General features: G+C 38.8%; 1 protein-coding gene across 1 annotated transcript in view; it reads left to right on the forward strand.

Annotated features, from left to right (window-relative positions):
• Nucleotides 1-25,443, forward strand: part of Zc3h6 (zinc finger CCCH-type containing 6) — a 57,811-nt gene that overhangs the window by 17,452 nt on the left and 14,916 nt on the right. The window contains exons 2-6 of the mRNA XM_075962118.1: nucleotides 1,166-1,346; nucleotides 3,246-3,368; nucleotides 13,205-13,469; nucleotides 15,432-15,568; nucleotides 24,934-25,050. Coding sequence (XP_075818233.1) covers nucleotides 1,166-1,346; nucleotides 3,246-3,368; nucleotides 13,205-13,469; nucleotides 15,432-15,568; nucleotides 24,934-25,050 — 823 coding nt within the window. The remainder of the gene's footprint in view (nucleotides 1-1,165; nucleotides 1,347-3,245; nucleotides 3,369-13,204; nucleotides 13,470-15,431; nucleotides 15,569-24,933; nucleotides 25,051-25,443) is intronic.

Below are 25,443 nucleotides of genomic sequence, written 5' to 3' on the forward strand. Positions count from 1 at the left end.
CAGAACGGAGCCATTGAAGACTGTTTATTGAGAAGACATTTAATATGTAAAGAAGAATATAATGAGTCTTTACTTACACAAACCAGTTCCTTAACTACCAGTTCCCAGTCCTCTTGAGACCACTTCCTCTCTTCAAGTTTCTAGAAGAAACTTGAGGCAACTTTGAGTTACTGCATTATTATTGAAGATTTTTAACAGGAGGATGACATGAACAGTTTATATTTTAAACATGAAACATTTCTAGTAATTCCAACTTACCTTTAAGATGCTCACATCATAATTTGGTGTTTATCATTTGGTTTGAATTTTAAAACAGAATTAAAACTTTAGCTTCTATAATTGAAAATGAGAGCATTAAAAGTTAGTTTCTAGGATTTGGCTTTGATAATAGCAAAGACACTAGTCATGCGAAAGTAAAATTAGGTGTATAATTTTATGTATTTTATAAATGAAAGCTGAGGAATTTGTAAATCTTTAGTGGCTTGGATTTTATCTTTCAATTAAATCTGTACATAACTGTTTACTGAAATTTACTCTGATGGCAAAAATACCATAGGTTGCCTTTATTTTAAAGCTAATTAAAGCTACCTACAGGCCACAAATTAAAAGTCTCTCTTGTAATTAGAGTATTTCCTTAATTCGTTTGTTTTCATTGAAAGTAGTGTAGTCACTGTTAATTGTAATAGTTTGGAATTACGTTGTATTCATTCATTCATTTTGGGAGAACCAGTGATCTTAATCTAAGGTAGAGATTCGGGGCTGGAGAGTGGCTCAGAGGTTAAGAGCACTGGGTCCTCTTTCAGAGAATCCGGGTTCAAATTCCAGCATCCTTATGTCCAGTCCCAAGGGCTCTGACACCTTCACACCAACGCACATGAAATAAAAGTTAAATAAATTATTTAAAAAATAAAGTAGAGATTCACAAACTTTGGTGGCTAAGAGTGATTGTTACAGTTTAGTTTTTTTAAGGAAAGAATTTGTGACCAAAGATACTATTTAAAAAGTAAAATGTTTACTTACTGGCTGGCTCCTTATTGAGAAAAATTTCCAGTTTTTATTTGTATGAATTAAATTTAAGTTCTTGGAATATTTTTCTTTTCAGAATATTTTTTAATTTGTTTTAGAATTAACATTGAAAGTGTAAAATTTTCATTATTTTCTACAGAGAAGATGGTGAATTAGAAGATGGTGAAATAGATGACGCAGGGTTTGAAGAAACGCAAGATCAGGAGGCAAAAGAGAATGAAAAACAGAAAAATGAGAAAGCCTACAGAAAATCAAGAAAAAAACACAAGAAAGAAAGAGAAAAGAAGAAATCCAAAAAAAGAAAGCATGAGAAACATAAGGTAAGTTAAGTTAACATAACTTTCCATTCCTTTTTGTTCTTGTTTGCTTGCTTGCTTGTGTGAGACCACATCTCATGTAACCAAACTGTAGAATTCATTTTGTAGCTGAAGATGACCCTAAACTCCTGATTCTTCTTCTTTCCTCCCAGTGCAAGACTACTGTGTTTGGCGTAGACTATATATAGACACTGTGTCTTAAAACCAACCTCCCAAAGAAAGGCCTTTTATAATGATAAAAGTCACAATTCAAAATGAATATATACAATTAAGTTGTATATTCTTCAAAATAACTACTGTCATAGCAGGAGCTGGTAATGACTAAGAGGAAGTAGAACACAGTAGTAATAAACAGGCTAATATAATTCACCTAATCCAGAGAGATCAATTTAAGCGCTTATCTGGCTATTCTTTATTAATAAAATTCAGGAGTCAGAGATATCAGGGTAAGAACCTGAATATCAGAGAAGTGGTGGAGAAGCGACCAGAGACTCCCCCTTCTTCTCTCATTCCTTTATCCAAAACTGGCCGAGACCTTCTCTAAGCCCCTGTCCTACTGCTTTCTATCTTTCTGTCTGTCCTCAGGCCTCCAAAACCTCTTTGGTTAATTTTGGTCAGCTAAAAACTAGATCTGTCCCCTGATTAAAAGCAAATTCTTATTGGCAGTCTCAGGAGTGTCAGAATGTGATCAAAATATCACACAGCAATCAATCAAGTAATGACTGATTGAGCAAACTTATCTCCTAATGGACAATGTTTATTTCAAACCCTAACCAACAATGGCTATGTATTTGAAATACTTGGTAGCATAATTGTAAAAAGGTTGTTCATCTGTCAAATAGATAAAATCAAGACTGAAAACAGAAAACCAATCTCCAAACATTTAGAAGCAAAGGAATACTAAGCAAAGGAAAACAGACCCTGCCTCTATAAAAACCTTCGAGTTCAGTTCAATTAAATAGAATTTTACTTAGTTTGTGCCATACTTATGATGGAAATTTACAGATTAAAAAATGCAGACCCAGTGTTTTTGTTGTAAAGAATACTAAGAACTGCTTAAAGAACTTAAGTTGAGGAGGTAATTATTTTTGCCAGACAAAAAAAGCTTGTACTACTGAGGTAGAGGCAGGTGGATGTCTGTGAGTTTGAGGATAGTCTGGTCTACACAGAGAGTGTCGAACTAGCCAGGATTATATAGTGAGACCTTGTCTCAAAAAACAAAAACAAAAATACTTGTTGGTTTTTTTAATTTGAAATTACATTACAATGTAAACAAACTTTTTCTCGTATTTTGCCAACTATTATTAACCACTTGGGGTTTTCATTTTACTTTTGTTCAATTTTGTTGACTGGATTCATTTCATGTAGGAAATTTGCAATAGTTTAGGATTTTCGTGCCAATAAGTAACTCCACAGCAACTTTAGGCAAGATCAAATGAATGCATAGTCTACTCATGTTCTGAAACCTTTTGATGAGGAGCCAATTTTATTTCCTTTAATATTAGATTAAACTGAACATGGTGGCATGCACTTGTAATACCAGCTCTGGGAAGCTGAGGCAGAGAAGAGTAAATGTATAAATGCCAAGTGATTTCTGTTTTAAGCTCTTGGCATGGGGTTGATTAGAAACATATGTCCATAAAGTCCCTGAGCAAAAGGAGAAAAGTTCTTCAGCCTAGAAGTTGTGGTGGCCTTTAGAGCAAAACTTTCTCTTTTTGATTTTGAGCCTGGTATTTAATGGCTGAGTCATCTCTCCAACCTGAGCAAGAATTTCTCAGAGTCACCCAAGAGTCTAAGGCCATAGTGTACACTACTGGTCGGCACTACTGGCAGAAACAAGCTTATGTGATTATGCACTAGTTTCCTTCTTGTGAATGAACACATTTCTTTGTTTCCTTTCAGCACAACTCTCCATCTGGCGATGAGAGTTCTAACTACAGCCTGGATTCAGATGTTGAACATATGGAAAGTTCCTATAAGAAAAGAGCTAGCTTCTATAGGGATTATGACATTCCATTTTCTCAGGTATTGTCTTTTTATTATGATAAAAACATGTACAACATAAAATATACCAAGTAACTTCCTTTCAGAGTATGATTTAATGATATTAAATATATCTGAAGTATTTGCCTATCACCACGTCCATCTCCAGGCCTTGTGCGCATTTGAAACAGAAATACTGTCCTTGGAGGAGCCCTGCTCCTCACTCCTCCAACTGCTGCCCTCACTTTCATCTATGAATTTGACTTTTCTAGGGCCCTCGTATCATATACTTTTGTGTACCATGAATAATAAAAATCCAGAGACAGATATTGGGGTTCAATCTGAAGATCAGAAAAGCAAAGCAACCAATCATTAGAGAGACCTTTTACCTCTACCAATGCTCAGACTGCTAAACCTCAGACTCCACATTTTACACTCTACTGAGTTCTTTTCCCGTCTCTTCCCCTTTATATTCCTCTCTCTTTGCCTAGCCATATGGCTCATGTCTCTACCTCTCTATTGCAGGGATTAAAGGTGTGGGATCCCAAGTGCTTGAATCATCTTTGTGTGAACTCTGTTTCTCTTTTAGACAGATTCAATCTTGTCTAGCCCAGGGTGGCCTTGAACTCACAGAGATCTGTCTGCCTTTGTCTCTCAAATCCTAGGATTAAAGTGTGTGCCACCATTCCCTGGCCTGTATGGCTGACTAGCATGGCTGCTTTGCCCTCTGATCTTCAGGCAAGCTTTATTTATTAAAACACAAATACTATACCACTTCACTTTTGTTCTTTTGAATTTGGCTTGTCTTAGCATGTTTTCAGGATTCATTCATGTTGAACATATATTAAAATTTTATTCTTTTTAAGACTAAACAACACTCCATTGTTGTATAAGCTACAATTTTGCTTATCTGCTCATCGGTTGAGGGACCCTTGGATTGTTTGTACTTTTTGACTGTTGTGAATAGTTTATGAAAATGGGTATAAAATTGTCTTCAAAACCTTTCATTTGTTTTCTTGGAGTATATGCCTAATAGTGAAATGATTGGTCGTTCTCTTAACTTTCTGAGGAAGCTCTAAGCTGCTCTCACAGACTGTACTGTTTCACATTCCCATTCGGGAAGCCTGAGCCATCTTCTCTGTATCCTTGCCAGTGCCTGTTCTTCTCTGTTTTCCTTGGCTGTGGGGAGTAGAAAATGGGTGTTCAAGTGGTATTCATTGGTTTTTTAAAATTTCCTTTTGAGGCCGGGCATGGTGGCCCACGCCTTTTATCCCAGCACTCGGGAGGCAGAGGCAGGCGGATCTCTGTGAGTTCAAAGCCAGCCTGGTCTACAAGAGCTAAGAGCTAATTCCAGGACAGGCTCTAAAACTACAGTGAAACCCTGTCTCAATAAACCAAAAAAAAAAAATTCCTTTTAAAGGTGTAAAATACAAGTTTAAGTTGCACATTTTTTTGAAAGTCTTTTTGTCATACTAACGTATGTTTGTCAGATACATGCTACAAACTCCTGTCTTTGAGATAAAGAATGCATTTTAATGCATTTTATATCAAGTTACTGGCACTGGTGTTTGTCTGGATCACATATTAGACACTTTTTCTGAGTCTGAAGGCTAAAAGTCCCCATTTAAGGTCCTAGCAGGGTTGGTTTCCAATGGCAGCTATATGGAAGTGTCTGTTTAGGCTCCTTCCTCTCTGGTTTATAGATGGGCACCTTCTCACAGCTTTGCCCTCACATGGCCATGCTGCTTGCTGTGTACAGCAGCTCCTGGTGTCTCTGAACGCACAGATTATTCCTCGTTATAAGAACACCAGTCAAGCAGGGCAGTAGTGGTGCATGCCTAAATCCCAGGACTTGGGAGACAGGGCAGGTGGATCTCTGAATTCAAGGCCACCCTGGTCTACAGAGTTCCAGGACAGCCAGGGCTACACAGAGAAATGCTGTCTTGAAAAAAACAGCAGACAAATGATATTAGAGGTTATTTTTAAGGCCACTCCCCAGATTAAGCCCCATTCTGAGCTGCTGTGCTAGAGCTTCTACACAGGAGCTTTTGGAGGGATACACTTCAGTCTATAGTGCACCTAGGCACATCACACTCAGCCTGCTTTCAAAGGGAGGTCATAACGAATTGTGAATTATGTGACATTGGCTCCTTTAAATGCAACAATCATTTGGAATGTTTGAAAAATGGAAGAGTGGTAGCACAGTTATCTAGCATGTTCTGGGTTCCATCCCCAGCACTAGAAAAAAAAGGCCACAACATTATACTTCTTTATTAAGTATTTGTACTGCATGAACAAAGTCCATATGTAAGTATTTCTTAATCTGATAGTATTAATCTCCTATAAATTTAGAAACCAGATTAGTTTGTTTGATTATCTCTCTTGTCCTTTTTTTTAAAAATTTCAATTTTATTATTTTGTGTGCATGCAGTGCCCCCATAGGCCAGAAGAGGGCAGTGGATACCCTGGGATTGGAGTTACAGATTATTTTAAATTGCTCTGGTTGGTTGAGGTAGAACACTGGTCCTCTGGAAAAGTAGCCAGTGATATTATCCGCCGAGCCATGTCTCCAGTCCATATTCTTTTGTGTGTGTGTGTACAAATGTCTAAGTATTGCAGATGCATTTGCACTTGTATGTATACATGTGAAAGCCAAAAGACAACCTTGACTGTCATTCTCAGTCACTATCACCTTGCTTTTTGTTTGTTTCTGTTTCTTTGAAGATTTGTTTTAATAATGTGTAGGTGGAGGGGGAATAGTATGTGTACTTGTGCAGCGGCCCTTGGAGGCTAGAAGTGTTAGAACTCCGGGACTGGAGTTCCTGGTAGTGTGAGCTGCTTAACCTGAGTTCTAGGAATCAAACTCAAGGCCTCAGGAAGGGCAGTATGCAGTCTTAACCACTGAGCATCTCTTTAGCCCTACTCTCCTTGATTCTTGAGAAAACGTCTTTCATATAGCCTGTTGTCAAATGGGTTAGACTAGCTAGCCCATGAGTCTTGAGAATCTACTTGTCTCTGCCTCTCCAGCACTGGTATTACCCTGCCCAGCATTTTAAATGAGTTCTGGGGGAATGAACTCTGTTCTCTGCTTGCAAAGCAAGCACTTTACCAGATGAGCTAGTACTCCAGGCCCTGTTGCCTTCTTTATAGTTGGTGTTGCTAAATGACTAAAATGTTTTAAGTCATCTTATTTTAAAAATTTTAAACCATAGTTAATAATTTTATCTAACTGTGCAAATATTAGAATTAATACCACATAACTGGGTGGTGGTGACATGGCACCCAGCACCAGGGAAGGATAGAGGTAGGCAGAACTCTGTGAGTTTGAGCCAGTCTGGACTATAGAGACACTTTTAAGGCAGACAGGGTGGTTACACAGAGAAACTCTGTCTCAAAACAAAAACAAAACAAAAAACATAAAATAAATAAGTAAATAAAAAGAATTCATACCACACCACATTTAAAGTGCAGTAAGCTAATAGCAAGGTATGGTCTTTGCTTTTTCTTAGTCTTCAAGTAATAATTCTGTGGAACTTTTCTTGTTTTATTAAAAAGCTGACAAGATATTTTAGAACTAATTATAAAGTACTTGAATGAAAGATTTAAATGAATATTATCATTAATTAAACTTCTAGTACTAAATTATATACCGTTTTTCGTGCTTTAGTAAGGATGCAATGAAATTAATGTCTCTTGTAAGCAGCTTTTTAATAAGCAATTTTTTCACTCAGTGTTACTTCACTATTAGAGAAATCTTCTCTCTTTGTGAAAGACGTCAGATATGATTTTTTGCAAAAATTTTACATTTTATTGTATACATCATTTATAAGAACATTTTCACACAAGTGTATAATGTATACTTAAGATACTTCCCGCCATACTCCCACCTTTGCCTTCCTCACCCTCCGTGTTTAGTCCACCGAAAACAGGTTTCATTTCTACTTCCATGGCATGTGTACACATGATTTTATGTGTCTATATAAAGTCTAAGACACAAAGAAAACACAGTATTTGTCTTTCTGAAATTGGCTTGATTATCTTAATATGATAATCTCCAGTTACATACATTTTCCTACAAATGCCTGAAAAACACGGTCTATTTCTCTGCTAATGGCTACCTAGGCTTGTTCCATAACGTAGCTAATGTGCAGTGCTGCAGTAGACACGGATGTGTGAGTATCTCTGTGATACAGTGATTCAGACTCCATTGGGTAAGTAGTCTGTGCCATCTTCATCATCAACATCATCGTTATTGTTATAGCTTAGCATTGCTTTCATTATTCAGAGTCCCATATTTCTTTATGAATTTTAAGATTTTTTCAGCTTCTGTGAAGTAGGTATTATTATTTTGATGTTGATTGCCTTGAATTTGTAGATTGTTTTTGATAAGATAGCCTTTTCATTCTTCTAATCCATGATGGGAATTATTCCCATCTTCTAGTGTCTTCTTCAGTTTCTTTATCCAGCATTTAAGTTTTCATTATTGAGTACTGTAGTTGGATTTTTCTTTTCGGACTGCCAGCTCACAAATGGCACAGAGACTTATTATTAATTGTGAAAGCTCGGTCTTAACTTAGGTTTATTATTAACTAGTTATTGTTACTTAAATTAACCCATATTTTTAATCTATGTTCTTCCATGAGGCTTATTACCTCATCTCAGCTTCCTCTGCATCTGGCTGGCAATCCTGCCTTTGTTCTTCCTAGACTTTTCTCGGCTCAGACGTCTGTCCTATGTGCTCCTTCCTAACTATTGGCTGGTCAGCTTTTTATTGCACCAGTCACAGCAATACATCTTCACACAGTGTGCAAATATCCCACAACAGGGTACTTCTTACTTCCTTAGCTAGATTTATTCTAAGTATTGGCTTCTAAGAAAATAATTATGAAAGGGATTGTTTTTCTGGTTTCATCTTCAACATGTTTGATATTGGTATAAAGGGCGGCTACTGATTTTTGTGTTAATTTCATAACTTGCTATGCTACTTTTCTGAAACTGTTTATCAGATCTGAGAGTTTGTGGATGGAGTTTTCAGGGTCTCTAATGTATAGAATCCTATCACCTGTGAATAAAGATGCTTTTACTTCTTTGTCCTATGTATCTTTTATTTTCTTCTTTGTCTTATTGCTCTAGCTAAGACTTCATGCATTATATTGAATAGGAGTGGAGACTGAACATTTTTTTTTTTGATTTTTCAAGACAGGGTTTCTCTGTGGCTTTGGAGCCTGTCCTAGAACTAGCTCTGTAGACCAGGCTGGTCTCGAACTCACAGAGATCCGCCTGCCTCTGCCTCCCGAGTGCTGGGATTAAAGGTGTGTGCCACCACCGCCCGGCTGAGACTGAACATTTTTGTCTTGTTCCTAATTTTAATAATCTTAGACCTGCCTGCCTCTGACTCTGCAGGGGATTAAAAATATATGCCTCCACACCCACCATACAATGGTTTAAATTGTCAATTTGACACAATCAGAGAGTTTTAGTGATTATCTGGATTAGGTTAGCTTTTAGGGGATTTTCTTAGTAGGTTGAATTGAGGTTGGGAAGACCCACCCTAAATGAGGGCAGCATCATTTCATGGACATGATGAGTGAAATGGAAAGGAGAGAACAAGCCGAACGCTAGAAGCATGTATGTATTCATTCATTGATCCACTCATTCATTCATTCTTTTGCTCTCCGGTCCTCACTATGGAGGTGATATGACCAACACCCTGGAGCTCCTGTGACTTCCCTGCTATGATAGCCTATGACCTGAAACTGTGAGCCGAAACAAACCCTGAATTGTTTGTGTCAGGGTGCTTTTATCATAGTAACAGGAAACAAAACTAGGACACATACATTTTAATGTGTTATGTTATAATTTAGTTCAGTTTTAGTAATTTTAAAATTTCTGTTCTGAGGCACTGGATAACTCATTCATCATTCAGAAGTGTGGTTTTCAATATTCATGAATTTGCATATAGTTTCTCTTGTTGATTTCTAGTTTTATTCCATTATGCTCAAATAGAGTACAGGAATTATTTCAATTTTCCTGTGTTTGTTAAGATTTGGTTTATTCGCTGGTCTGGCTCATGGGGACTTACAGAGTCTGAACCAACAATCAGGAAACCTGCATGGGACCTACTTAGGCCTTCTGCATATGTGTGGCAATTGTGTAGATTGGTCTGCATGTGGGACTCCCGGCAATGGGAGCATAGCTGTCCCCGGTGTTTTGACTGGCTATTAGGAACCTATTCCTCATGCTGAATTGTCTTGTACAGCCTGAATACGGGGGGCAGGGGACTTGGTTTTGTGGTAGCTTGATTCCCATGCTTTGCTGAAGCCAATGGGAGACCTGTCCCTTTCTGAGTGATTATGAAGGAGGGGTAGATTGGGAGGAGCAGAATGGAGGAATGGAGAGAGAATGGAGGGAAAGGAGGCAGGGGAAGATGTGGTTAGAATGTAAAATAAATAAATTAAAAAACAAGACTTGGTTTATGTTCTTTTACATAATTTATTTTGGAAAAAATCCATCATTTTGCTATGTTTGGATGAGGTGTACTGTAGTTGTCTTAGGTCCATTTGATTTATGATGTAAACTCAAATGTTTCTTTTTCTTGTCACAATGACCTGTCTACTGATGAGAGTAGAGGATTAAAGTCACTCACGATTATTGTGTTGAGGTAAATCTTACATCCCTACATCTAGTAGCATTTGTTTTATGAAATGAGGTTCACCTGTGCTTGGTGTGTATACCTTTAGAATCGTGATACCCTTTTGATGGGTTTCCCTTAATCAGTAAGAAATGGCCTTCTCTCTATCTTCTTATTTTTGTGTGACATCTATTTGGTCAGATATTAAAACAGTGGTAACTGCATATTTCCTATTTCTATTTTCTTGAAAAACCTTTTTAATCCCCTTACTCTAAGATTGTATATGTCTGACTTTTTTTTACAAAAGTTTTTACATATTTTTGAATTTTTTCCTTTTATTGAAAATAGATTCTCAGACTGGGAATGGTGGCACAGCTTTTAATCCTAAGTACTTGGGAAGCAGAGGCAGAGCTCAAGGCCAGCTTGGTCTACAGAGAAGTTTCAGAACAGCCAGAGCTGTTACACAGAGAAACCCTGTCTAAATAAAACAAAATGAGGAAGAGGAATGGGAAAAATGTATAGCTCAATAAAAACAATAATTAAAGAAGAAAACAAAAAAGAAAATAGATTCTTTTCTCATAGCTTGATTACCATTTCCCCTCCCTCTATTCCTCTTAGTTCCTTCTTACCTCTCCTCCCATCCAGATCCACTCCCTTTCTAGAAATTCTAGTTATTTCAGAAAATATCAGACTTCTAGGAAAGAACAACAAACATGACAAAATAATATATAAAACAAAACCATCACATTGAGTCTGTACAAGGTAATCCAACAGAAGGAAAAGAGCCGCAAAAGGAGGCACAAGAATCAGAGACCCACTTATTTTATAGGACACACTCAGGCATCCTATAAAAACACTGAGCTGAAAACTAATATATAAGCAGAAGATCTAGTATAGACCTGTGCGTGCTGCTTCAGTTTATATGAGCCTTGCTCAGTTGATTCAGAGGGCCTTGTCCTCCTGGTGTCCTCCATCCCCTCTGGATTTTTTTTTTAAGATTTATTGATTGATTGACTGATTGGTTTTTTTGTGATAGTATTTCTCTGTAGCTTTGGAGCCTGTCCTGGAACTCACTGTGTAGACCAGGCTGGCCTCAGACTCACAGATCTGCCTGTCTCTGCCTCCCGAGTGCTGGGATTAAAGCCTGCACCACTGCTGCCCATCTGGATTTATTTATTTTTTATGTGCATTGGTATTTTATCTGCACGTATGTCTGTGTGAGGGTGCAAGATCCCCTAGAACTAGAGTTACAGTCTGTTGTGAGTTCCAAAGACTCTCCGTGTAATGTCTGGCTGTGCGTCTCTATATCTGTTCCTGTCCACTGCAGAAGGAAGTTTTTCTGATGACGACTGAATAAAGCACTGATCCACGAGTATAACAGAGTATCATTAGAAGTCATTGTATTGGATAGTTTTTTGTTTTGTTTGGCTTTGTTTTTAAGCTAGTAGTGTTTGGTTTTACCTTAGGTCTCTGGCCTATCTAGTCTCTGGTTCTTAGTCTCCCAAGCATTGTTGGATGTGGGCCTTAAGTCAAATCAGACATTGGTAGACTGTTTGCTGCCACTGTTGTCCTAGTAAATCCTGCAGGCAGGACAGACCATAGGTCAAAGGTTTTGTGGCTAGGTTTCTCTTTTGGTAACTTGGAGAGTACCTTCCTGCACCAAAGACACTAGAACATAGAGATGAAGGCTCCATGTTGGCACCAGCTTGACTTCTCATTCATGTTCAATGAGTTGTATTTGTGTTGTCTTTGGCAGTGGGGCCCTGCTGTTAGGTGGCAGAGAGAACCCATCGTCTTAGCAACAGCCTGGGTTTGAGGATTTCCATTGGACCCCTTTGACCAACAACTCAATTGAATGCAATCCAGTCCCAATACTGGAAGCATTGTTTGGTGACAAGAGATGGCCAGCAGGGACTCTGTCTCCCTTATTTTTAGGATACCTCATTAGGATAATCTTCATATATTTTAGAAAGTTTCCAGTGGACTAGGGTTCCATATCATCCCTCAAATGTCCCTCAGTTCCAGCTGTCTCTTCCTGAAATTCCTTCCTTAACCTTATCTCCCCTCTGATCCTCTCATTCTGTCTCCAGTCACCTGAAGTCCACTCCTATTCTATTTAATCTTTAATTTTTTTATATATGCATATTTTTGTATTATCCCTAAGCTGCTTTACTATTTTCTTTAATTTTATTTAATTTAATTTTTTTTTTTTTTGTTTTTCGAGACAGGGTTTCTCTGTAGCTTTGGAGCCTGTCCTGGAACTCCCTTGGTAGACCAGGCTGGCCTCGAACTCACAGAGATCCGCCTGTCTCTGCCTCCTATTTTCTTTAATTTTAGAAAGGACTTTCATAGTGTTGCAGCTGTAAGGTGAAGGGTTTCCCCAAATCAAGTCTTACAGCTCTGTTTCAATCTGTATGATATCTTAATATTTCAACTAGAAATGTAATTCTAATATTTTTAAATGTATATAACATTACAATAAAAACACTGGCAGTCTGGAGCAAAGGAATACCACAAAGTCAAACCACACAACATACCTCACTCAAGAGATTTGTTGGGAAAGACACATGAGACTGGTTGTTTCTGCTTGGATGAAAAGCAGCAAAGAACTGAGCTGGAGGTAGGCTTTATATAGAGAGTGGAGTTCTTGGGAGTGGAGCTTCTCAGAATGGTGATTTCCAGCATAGGGATTGGTGTGATTTCACGTCTTGATCTTGGGGTAAGCTCAGGGATTGGTGGTTTTTTGAGCTTAGGGATAGATGGAATTTCAAACCCAAGAATTGAGCTCAGGCTTTTTACTTGGTGTAAAAAGAGCAGAGTTTGGCTGCCTGTATCTGGAGGGGCTGGTTCTGTAGGTTGATCCTGAAAGTTGGAGATCCTCAGAGGTGGGGCCTGGCCACTCCATGCCTCGAGGAGCTTAGACCTTTTTCTTTGGAAAATGGTCTTATATATGAGGGCATGGATTTGAAAATAGCTGCATGCCTATAACTATTGAGACACAGACATGGAAAATAAAATCTAAAGAATAAAAAGTACAATGTTTTTGTACAGAAAGTACAATAAAGAGGTGGCATTTAGTGTACTGAATTTAGTGTTAAATATATTCATAAGGAAATACTAATGTAGTCAGAACTAATAACTGGCTTCTATCCTTTGTTCTCCCAATTTCTGGGGGAAATGATACTCTTGCTATCAGTTACTATTATTAGTTTAACATTTCTGATAATGATTGTCCATTTTTACCTAGCATGGACATATATCAGGAAGTTACATGACATCAAAGAAGAGTCAACATAACAAAAAATTCAACAGTAAAGAATATGCTGAGTCTAGTTTCTATAGTGATGACAACTTTGGTAACTACAGTGATGACAACTTTGGTAATTACAACCACGAGGGAGAAGAAGACTTTTCCAGTCAGCTGAAGTACTATAGACAATCTCAGGAATCTTCGGGTTCATCATTTTCTAAAGAATCAGGGAAAAAACAGAGAACTAAAGGAAGCCCGCCAGGTGAGTTTAAAGTTAGCCTGTCTTAGAATATGAGAACTGTATAGGTTTATAATAACAAATTTCTTAGTTCCTTTTCAAGAATAAATCTAATGTTTTTAAAAAGGGAGGTAGCTTTTAAAAAGGGTGTGGTTGTGCATGTCTTTAATCCCAGCACCATGGAGGCAGAGGCAGGAGAATATATGTGAATTCAGTGTCAGCTTCGTCTACATAGTGAGCTCTGATCAACCAGAACTACATAGAGACCCAGTCTAAAAACAAAACAAAACAAAAAGAATGAATTATGAACCAGATGTGATTGCTTATGTTTATAATCCCAGCACTTGAGAAACTGAGATGGAAAGGTCACTGGGGATTCTAGGCCAGCCTGGACTACAAGGTCAGACCCTGCCTCAAAATAAAAACAAACTAAAATAATCAATTATGAAAAACAAATTTCCACAATTTAAAAACATAGCCATACACAGACGTTTGAATCCATATGTCAAGTTGACATCTGAAAAGTTGATAGGCCAGTATTTTTATAACTGTACTTTTCAGCACGTAAAAGTGCACATTCTCTAAATTCCTGTCAGCACAAATCCTTATAGTTTTGAGATAAATACAAGTGTGTTCTCTATTTGCTATTTAATTTTTTTATTTTTAAATTTGTTATTTTTAAGTGTGTGTGTGTGTGTGTGTGTGTGTGTGCGCGCGCGCACGCGCACATGTGCACAGGAGTTCAGGTACCCACAAAGGCCAGAAGAGGGATCAGATCCTCTGGAGCTGAAGTTAAAGATGGTTGTGAGTTGCTTAATGTGGGTTCTGGGAACTGAATTCAGGTCTTCTGAAAGAGCAGTGCACAGTTTTAACTGCTGAGCCATTTCGGTAGCCCTCTTGATTTCCTGTAACAAAGTGAAAGTTTTCACATATTTATTGGTTGCTTAATATGTCATTAAAAAGCTTATTAGTTCTGTATAACTTTGATAAAATATTAAAGTTACATTGTATTGTAATTTGGTATCCTGTTTGTATTGTTTGTTTTCAGACAGAGTCTCACTGGGTAACCCTTCCTGTCCTGGAACTCATGGTAGTGCTCTTGCCTATGCCTCCCAAGTACCAATATACAATTTTTCAAATTGGACATCTTTTCAAATATTTTATTTTTTGCAGTGCTGGAGAGTGAACCTAGAGTCTCATGTATGCCAGGCAAGCAGTCTACCAGTAAGCTGTATCCCTGGAGCACCCTTTTAGATACTTTTGTTGGGTACAACATCTTATTGTGTAGCCCAGTGTAGTCTCAAGCGTGTGTTCCTCTTACCTCAGCCTCTCGAGTGCTAGGATCAGCCTCTTTAATGCTAGGGATATACTTTAAAATCCCGTCATTTTCAAAAACAATGAATGAAGATATGTGTGTATATATAGAAACAAAATTATCAGTAGAAATCTGACTTGCTACAGATAAACTACTGATATATATATATATATATATGTGTGTATGTATCTTAAAATATGGATATGATGGTTAGTTCACTTGTTAATCATCTTATTCCAAGATGGGGAGGGAAGAGACAGAGTAGCTTTTCTAGACATGGATACTCTTTTTTTTTTTGGTTTTTCGAGGCAGGGTTTCTATGTGGTTTTGGAGCCTGTCCTGGGACTAGCTCTTGTAGACCAGGCTGGTCTCGAACTCACAGAGATCCGCCTGCCTCTGCCTCCCAAGTGCTGGGATTAAAGGCGTGCGCCACCACCGCCCGGCCTAGACATGGATACTCTTAAGCCTTGCATCCTGTGCAGCTAACACCGCCATCTTCTGAGCAGGAAGCAACACTCAAAAGATAGAGCTGGGTTAACTTTCTCACTGGCTCTTAGGGGGAAAAGGATGATTCACTGTAGACTATTAAAGACAGATTGGTACTTGTAAGCTAATTGATGTTAGTTACACTACTTTTCTGTAATATTTGAAATATGTTTTAACTTTTTCAGGTACTGAATATCGAATTAAAAGTTTTAATACTAGTCATGGACATATTTTGCCGAAGAAAATCAAAAGAAAAGAACACCGTGGGGCAAGATTGACCAAAGGCCCTAATGTCTTTTCAGGAATGGATGACTTTCAAGAGGTACTGAGAACTTATATGTAAGGCGGAGAAGACCTTTTTTTCATTTTTTTAAATCGCTTGGTTGCAAAGAATGCATTGTAACTGTAATGCTACTATCTGAATCAATGAAAAATTTTCAGCTGAGATCCAAAGAATATGAATAAAATTCTTCCAAAAGAATTTACTATAAATTAATACATATTAGGCATGGTATTAATATATAGATACACATTTAAGAGACCTAGGAATAAAATGAGTGTATGTGAAAAGCCTCAAAATAAAATTGATATGTTTCCAAGCAAAAGCATACCCCTATTCTGCCTTCACTGTGCTTTCCTTTCTTAGGGGTCATTCTCCCCAATGCAAATAGCTATAACAGGGGAATATAGCTCAGTGGGACAGGAAGGAAGGTGCTAGTAAGTTTGTCTAATTATCAGAGCTGAGAGCATTGAAAAGGGAAAAAAGGGTATATAAATGATCAGAAAGATGAACTTAAGTACTTTTTATGTAACAGTTATTCAGCAAATACATGTTAGATTGAGTTGAATTTTTGTGCATGTATATTTCAGCAGCTCTGACTTGGAGTTATCCATTTCTGTATTCTATCACAGTTCTAGCTTTGATTCAGTTAGATGGAAGCAAGAGTGCTCTAATGTGCTCATTACATTTTATGTATTTTGTGCTCATGCATGAATATGTAGGGACAGCACAGACGGAGGTCAGAAGACAACCTGCTGCTTCTCTCCACCATGTGGGTCTCATAGGTCCTGGGATTTGGTGTAGCGGCCTCAACCAGCAGACTCTCTCATAGGCACCAGAATAGACTTTTAAAAACAGCAACCTTGGCTGGGCAGCTGCGGCTCATGCCTTTAATCCCAGCACTCAGGAGACAGAGGCAGGTGGATCTCTGTGAGTTTAAGGCCAGTCTGGTTTACAAGAACTAGTTCCAGGGCAGCTAGGGCTGTTACACAGAGAAACCCTGTCTCAAAAAACAAAAATCAAACAGACAAAAAAACCCAGAAACCTTGAGTAAACGACATGGCTATAGTTTGAAAATGCTTGCTTTGGGGCTAGAGAGAAGCCTTGGTGGTTAAGAGCACTTACTACTATTGCAGAGAACACAGATTCAATTCACAGCACCTACATGGCAGCTCATAACCACCTATAACTCCAGTTCTAGGGGCTCTGACATACTCTTCTGGCCTCTTCAGGCACCAGGCACACACATGATGAACATAAATACTGTAGGCAAGATATTCATACACAGAAAATAATAATACATCTTTAAAAAGAAATAAAAATGTTTGCTTTTTGATGGATATTTAGACAATGGGCAGAGGTTTCTTACTGTTTACTACTTAGAATACTATTTAAGGGTATATTCACAAGTTTGGTCTAAAAATAAAAACTGCCATAATGATATTTGTACCCATGTATTTATTGCTGTTTTATTCAATGGTAAAGAATTGGAATCAACCTAGTTGCCCATCAACTGACAAATGGGTAATGAAAATTTGGATATAAAATTGATAATTTTCAATTCTAAAAATATGTAATCACAAAATTTTCAGGAAAATAGATGAACATAGAATATGTGATGTGAAACTAGCCCACAAAATCTTAGAGGGGGACTGAATGCCAGTAATGAACGCGAGCTATCAAAGGGCATATTCCCATGTTTCTTTAGTTCTAACTCTGTCATGGACTTTTCAGTTTACATGGTGGATGCGTGCATAATATATTTGGAAGTGAAAGTATAAAACCCAATGTGGGGGGCTGGAGAGATGGCTCAGAGGTTAAGAGCACTGGCTGCTCTTTCAGAGGTCCTGAGTTCTATTCCCAGCAACCACATGGTGGCTCACAACCATCTGGCGTCCTCCTCTGGCATGCGGGCATACATCGAGACAGAATGTTGTATACATAATAAATAAATAAATCTTAAAAAAAAAACCCAATGTGAAGCTCCACAGCTTCTCTTTCAAATGACTACACTAACTCTTTAGAGCAGTGGTTCTCAACCTTCCTGATGCTGTGACTCTTCAACACACTTTCTTATGTTGTGTGATTCCCAACCATAAAATTATTTCCAATGTAATTTTACTACTCTTATAAATTGTAATGTCAGTATTTCTTTTGGAGATAGATGTAGTAATAAGGGCGGTGGGGCTGCGTCCCCAACACCCCCGCCGCCTGCTCGGCTAGCTTATGCCCCGAAATAATTACATGGACACTGTATTCTTTTAATCACTGCATGGCCTTTTAGCTCTAGCCCTTACTGGCTAATTCTGATATCCCGATCAACCCATCCCTAATAATCTGTGAGCACCGGTCTTAGTGAGCACCGGTCTTACCGGGAAGATTCTAGCCCATGTCCATCCTGGGTCGGAGCTTCATCGCGTGCGTCTGCCTGGGAGCTGGGAGCATGGAATCTCTCTGAGGCGTCTGCTCCCGAGAGGAGAGCTGTGGAGTCTGAGCTCACTTCCTCTTCCTCCCAGCGTTCTGTTCTGTTTACTCCTCCCACCTACGTCCTAACCAATAAAATGGGCCGAGGCAGTTCCTTTATTAGGCAATGACCTTCCTCCATCATTTCCCCTTTTTCGGTTTAAACAAAAAAAGGCTTTAACTTTAACATAGCAAAATTACGTATAACAAAACAGTTATCAAGTAAAAGTTACAATAATCTTTATCATAACTAAGGAAAATATAACTATAACTAACTATTCTTAACTCCATCAAAGACTCCAGAAAGATACAATACTACCTAAGCAAACAAGAAAAAAGCAGCTTTTAAAACTCGAGAAATGACAGAGACATCTCGCTGCCTGGACAGTCACCCAAAGTTCCTCTGTACCGTTGGGGCATCCATCTTCAGCCTTCAGGCCCATGGTATCCAGCAGACATTTCCATAAAGCAGGAAAATTCAAAGTCAGTTCAGTCACTATCTGTTGTGTCCTGCAGAATGTCTCACAGACTCTTTCATGAATCAGGAACCCCAAAAGATCATCTCACCTTAGGCAAGTTCAGTAGTCCTCTCTCTGCGGGTTCTCTGTGTCCAGTTTATGCAATAGTTCAGGCAAGAGCAGTTTCTTGCCCAAATGGCTATCAAACTCCGTAATGAGCCTCTTCGATGCCCATCTTCCTCTTGAAGTAGATTGGTGCTGCCAGGAGCAGAGTGTCTCATTGTCATGAAAAGTCCTAAGTTATTAAAACATTAAAGGCCATATTCTGCAGTCTTTGAAAGATATGAAGAATGTCTATCTAACTGAAATGTATCTCTATATATCTAGAAAATCTAACTAACATGACTACAAGCTTGACTATTACTGATGATTATCCACTAATCTATATTTCTTAATTATACATTACATTTTTTAATGAACTACACAATCACAATATCTTAATCAATAGCAGAAATATGCATATACATATGACAAAATTGACCTTAAATCTCTATCAATAAAGCAAAATCTATACTAATGCAAATTATTCATACCTATATCATATCCCCCTTTAAATGTAAAAGAACATTTATAAACATTTTTTGGGAATATGGGCGCAGTTATTTCTCTCCAAACTGCTTCCTGCTGAATGGGGGCGTCGTTAATTAGGTCTTTCATGGTATAACCTGTGTGCTAGTTTCATCTCAGTTGGCAGTTGAGCGAAGCAATTTTCTGAAGGTGTTCACACCAACCCTTCAGGAGGGCGTGGTCTATCATACCATATCGGGATAAATGCAATCCACAAGGTCTGATCCTCTGTGAAAACAAAAGAAGAATCTCTTTTCCAAAGTATCATATCCTTAGATCCAAATTCTGAAATCATACCCTCATGATATCCGTACTGGTTCCACTTGGCAGCCCATATAATGAAATGTTTCTCTGTACTTAGCTCCTTCACAGTCAAAAATTTTAAAGAAAACACAATGTACATAATCCAGACTCTCTGTGAATTTTCCATTTTTACGTGGCTTATTTTTCTTTATTTCTTTTAATCTCTTAACTATCTGTACTCTGTCTCTTTAAAGACTTTACCTTTTTTTTTTTAAACCATTAACTTTATTCTCTATATTCTTTTTCTTCTCTCTCCCAAGCCTACGTGCATTCATCCAACAGTGTGACTCATTTAGTGGTCTGAATCTGTCCTATTGTGAATCTGCAATTTTTTACTATCCAGGAGCACTTTTGATTTGCGCCTTTAAATCTCTAGGCGCTTAAGAATCTAAGATGTGACATTCCTAGGTTAACTTTTTGCTTTTTGAGCGTATATCTTTGACCTGGAATAGCTCTGTAGACCAGGCTGTCTTTGAACTCTCAGAGATCCGCCTGTCTCTGCCTCCCAGGCATTGGGATTAAAGGTGTTTGCTACTACACCTTGAACTCACAGAGATCTGTTTGTCTCTGCCTTTTAGGCACTGGGATTAAAGGTGTGTGCTACCACACCCTGAAGTCACAGAGGTTTACTTTAAGAATTTTAAATTTTAGTCTGCATATATTTTTAACACACTTTAAACCATTCAGAAATTTTCTCTGTCTTTGAATCTCTCTTTACTGTATATCTCTTTTTCTGACCACATGAGTCTTTAATTTACCAAGCAATCTCAGTAGGACTAAAGGTGTGGCTTTGCCGGCTAGATGTAGCCCATTCCTTAGCTTTCCAGCCTCATGGCATTTCAAGGTCCCTGCCAGCAAGCGAGCTTCAGCAGCCTATGCTTGCAAACCGCATGAACCGCCTGCATAAAAGAGTCAGAGTTTGCCCTGGCAGGACAGCCCAGAAAGGTGGCATTTTAAACGGCGCAGCTTTTTTTCTGCTACGGCTGAAAACCGAAAAGCATGTGTTCAGCTTTTCATCAACACCATTTAAGTGTTTCATGGCAGGACCTCTTAATGAGCTGCAGGGTTTTGCAGCTAAAGCTGAGTCAGGAAGCCTCTCTTAGATGAGGCGCTTGCTTGCCTCTAGCAAGCAGAGCAGAACCGAGAAATTGCTGCTACCAAGAAACCAGGCACAATGCTTTCATTTTGTTCTAGAATTACTTCCCAAGCTGTCTCAGGCTTTATGTGGAAGCAGTTGTCCACGTGGGCGCCATTTGTATTAATAAGGGCGGCGGGGCTGCGTCCCCAACACCCCAGCCGCCTGCTCGGCTAGCTTATGCCCCGAAATAATTACATGGACACTGTATTCTTTTAATCACTGCATGGCCTTTTAGCTCTAGCCCTTACTGGCTAATTCTGATATCCCGTTCAACCCATCCCTAATAATCTGTGAGCACCGGTCTTAGTGAGCACCGGTCTTACCGGGAAGATTCTAGCCCATGTCCATCCTGGGTCGGAGCTTCATCGCGTGCGTCTGCCTGGGAGCTGGGAGGTGTCTGCTCCCGAGAAGAGAGCTGTGGAGTCTGAGCTCACTTCCTCTTCCTCCCAGCGTTCTGTTCTGTTTACTCCTCCCACCTACGTCCTAACCAATAAAATGGGCCGAGGCAGTTCCTTTATTAGCCAATGACCTTCCTCCATCAGATAGAGGTTTGCCAAAGGGATCATGACCCACAGGTTGAGAACCACTGGAAGGTTATTGAACTGTAAAAACTTTGGATCTGGTTAATTTCAGTGTGTGATTTTATTTGCAAGTTTTTTTTATAATAAGGTTTAAAAAATTAAAAGTTTGTGCTGAAGAGATGGCTCAGCAGTTAAGAGCACTTGTATTTATAGATGATCTTGGTTTTGTTCTTAGCACCCACATAGTGGCTCACAGCCATTCATAAATCCAGTTCCAGGGGATCTGCCACCCTGATTTGACATCAAGCACCAGACACTCACATGATAGATAGACATATATACAGGCAAAACAGTCATACATGAAAATAAACAGATATGAAAATCTTTTAAAGTTCATGACCAGATTAATTTGTAAGATGCAGTAATACCACCCTGATTTAGGGGATATCAGTCAACATTTCATGTATGAAAAGCTGTGAGCAGGTTAGGCATAAAGAGGCCTTTTTTACTTTGTTAATCCATTGTTCTCGGCTCTCCTTTCCTCACCTACTAGTGTTTAGTCAGCATCTCCTGTTCCATGGATAAGAGATTTCATATCATAGTTTTTGCTATTACTGTATCTGTTCATTTTCCTAGTCATAAAAGATTTCTAGAATGTGTTGCTTTTAAGTAAAGTAAACCTTTTATGTAAGTTTGCTCCATTCCTGATACTTATACAATAGGCCTAAAAATAATTCATTCTCAAAAAGGTTCCTGTCTGTTTCTACTTAACTCTGTAAAATGCAAGCATATAGTGTTAACTCTTTTTTAAAAAATATTTATTTATTTATTATGTATACAATATTCTGTCTGTGTGTATGCCTGCAGACCAGAAGAGGGCACCAGACCCCATTACAGATGGTTGTGAGCCACCATGTGGTTGCTGGGAATTGAACTCAGGACCTTTGGAAGAGCAGGCAATGCTCTTACCCTCTGAGCCACCTCTCCAGCCCATATAGTGTTAACTCTTGAGGATGCCTACAAACACTAACATTTTAAACGCCTCTAGATGCAGGTGCTAACTGGTTTCTTTATTACTCAGTAGGGAAATCAAGATTAAAATTTATTATCAACTGTGTTAGTTAATTGACTGTAGTGAGAGAAACTGTGTAAAAGCACGTGTCAGTGTGTGTTCATGTACGGTGCACATGTGTCAGTGTGTGTTCATGAATGGTGCACATGTGTCAGTGTGTGTTCATGTACGGTGCACATGTGTCAGTGTGTGTTCATGAATGGTGCACGTGTGTCAGTGTGTGTTCATGAATGGTGCACATGCGTCAGTGTGTGTTCATGAATGGTGCACATGTGTCAGTGTGTGTTCATGTACGGTGCACATGTGTCAGTGTATGTTCATGCATGGTGCACATGTGTCAGTGTGTTCATGCACGGTGCACATGTGTCAGTGTGTGTTCATGCACGGTGCACATGTGTCAGTGTGTGTTCATGTACGGTGCACATGTGTCAGTGTGTGTTCATGAATGGTGCACATGTGTCAGTGTGTGTTCATGAATGGTGCACATGTGTCAGTGTGTTCATGTACGGTGCACATGTGTCAGTGTGTGTTCATGAATGGTGCACATGTGGTTGTGTTGCTCAAGAGCTGCGCACCTTCTTCGAGACAGGGTCCCTCATTAGGTTGGCTGACTGGTCAGAGAATCTGCCTGTGTCTACCTTCCTAACACTGGGATTACAGACACAAATCACCATGTCTGACTTTTTTATGTAGGTTCTGGGGCTTAAACATAGGCTCTAATGTTTGTCTCATTCACTGTACTGACTGTACTAATCTCCCCAGCCCAGAGATACTTATGATTTTATGTTGTGTGATATTTTACTCTTTTGGATTTTTGAGGGGCCTGCCACCCAGTTCCTAAATAAATGGCACTCAGAAGCTTATTCTTAATTATAATTACCTGACCCTAGCTTGGCTTGTTTCTAACCAAACTTTTCTTAACTTATATTAGCCCGTCTACCTTTTATCTCTGGGCTCTTATCTTTCTTACATCTGTATGTCTTACTTTCTTACTCCGTGGCTGGCTGTGTTGCTGAGCGGCTCCCCCTAATTCCTTCCTCCCCTTGTTCTCTTGCTGCTCCTTCTTGCTTCCCAGATTTTTCCTTTACTTATACTCTCTGCCTTTCATCCCCACCTATCCTTGTTCCTGCCTCATCATTGGCCATTCATTTCTTTATTAGACCATCAGGTGTTTTAGACAGACACAGTAACAGTTTCACAGAGTTAAGCAAATGCAGTGTAAACAAAAGTAACACACCTTAACATAATATTCCCCAACAATTAATTGTAGGCACATGCAAAAGCCCAAGGGAAAGGGGAAACTAATCAAATGAGAAAGAATAATAGTTACTGGGTTCATATTATGTTCAAGGCATAGTTCATACTTGAAAAGCATTATTATATAAAATTTGTGATTGTGTATTGTAGTAATAAGGGCGTGCGGCAGGGCTGCGTCCCCAACACCCCATCCGCCTGCCCGGCTAGCTTATGCCCCGAAATAATTACACGGACACTGTATTCATTTAAACACTGCTTGGCTCATTTCTACCTAGCATCTTCTAGGCTAACTCTCCCACCTGGACTAGCCCATTTCTTATCATCTGTATAGCACCGGTCTTACCGGGAAGATTCTAGCCTAAGTCCATCCTGGGTCGGAGCTTCATAGCATGAGTCTTCCCTGGAGCAGGTAGCATGGCGTCTCTCCTGCGTCTGCTCCGGAGAGGAGAGCTGTCGAGTCTGACCTCACTTCCTCTTCCTCCCGGCATTCTGTTCTGTTTACTCCTCCCACCTATCTCCTAACCAATGAGAGCCAAGCAGCTTCTTTTTATTTAACCAATGACCTTCCTCCATCAGTGTATCATTACAGTTAGCCTGCTTCAGTGATATATTCTGCCTCCTTATTCCATCTTATACTTAGGACCAAGGTTGAATAGTAAGTGGGAACTACAGAAGTTGCTTCTTCACTTAATATACTTCTTTCTCTTCCCTTAAGTTTGAAGGTAACTTGTGACTTCTGTTCTTTCTTCTCTAAGGAAGTGCACAGAAACCACACTGTACAAAACCTCTCATCCTAGCATCTGAACACATGCACTGAACTGGGAAGACAACTCACTTTAGTCATTACCTTTGCTTTTCTTACTGGAAATTAGGCCAGGTTTTTGTTCCATAAAGGATTGTAAGCATTTCTTGTATTCTAAAGTTCTTTCTGTTACATGATTTCATTATGACTGCATGATATTCTACCACCTTAATGTAGCTTAGCATAGTTGATTGAGATCCTAGTTTTGTCTATGTTCAGTGTTTCCAGTGGCAAGTGATTTTGCAATAATTACAGTAAATAAATTTTTGTGTGGGCTTCCCTATTCTTAGACTAATTCTGAAAATTTAAAATTCTGTATTTAACAATTATGTATTTGCTTATTTTTTGGGGTGCTGGGGATTGACCTGGACCTTGTGCAATGCTAGGCAGGTACTGAAATGCTGAGCTGCAGCCTTGGCATCAGGGTGGGTGTTTTAAAGTTGCTGATAATGTTTCTGTCAGCAATTCATAGGAGTCTATATTTTATAGTACCTTTACCCAACCTGAGAATTATTATGAAATTTCAAGCCTTTTATAATCTTATTTTTAAAATTTATCCTTAAAAGGAAAAAGGCTCCCTTGCAGCCAGTTGTAGCAGTAAACAAGACTACCAGAAGCATTTCTCTCTAGTTAAGCTAGTAGACTCAGAATGTCTAATCTTGATTACTATTAATAGTTAATTTATACTGCTTTCCAGATCCATGTAAGTATGTTTAATATGTATTGGTATTTCATATCTTACATTCCAGTGAATCTTTTCTTGCAGTACAATAAGCCAGGGAAAAAGTGGAAAGTTATGACTCAGGAGTTTATTAACCAGCACACAGTGGAACACAAAGGAAAACAGATCTGTAAATACTTCTTGGAAGGGAGGTGTATTAAGGTAAGTGTTACCGTAAAGAGTATGATAGAGCATTCTAACTTTCAAAGTAATATTTAGAATTTAGTCCTTTGAAGAGTGGATATTTTCTTTTACTGCTCAGATAGCTGCAATAACGCTAGATATTTAAGATATACCTTGCGTGAAATTACTGTATATACGAACTCATTTAATTATATTCTGGGACAGCAACAAAGAAAGGGAAGAAAACAAATTTCACTTGGTTTGTGACAGATAGCATTGTGGCTCTCTGGCAGTGTGACAGAAAGCATTCATGGTCTGGCTGGAGCACGGCGTTTACTCCTAGGGATGCACTGCTTAGCTGCTGCTGTTAGCTCCGATGTAGGCATGACACCAAGAGGTCAAATAAGTTCCTATGCCACGTCTAGAAATGGT

This window comes from Microtus pennsylvanicus, chromosome 2 (assembly GCF_037038515.1).
Source record: "Microtus pennsylvanicus isolate mMicPen1 chromosome 2, mMicPen1.hap1, whole genome shotgun sequence".
In the NCBI taxonomy this organism is placed as follows: Eukaryota; Metazoa; Chordata; class Mammalia; order Rodentia; family Cricetidae; genus Microtus; species Microtus pennsylvanicus.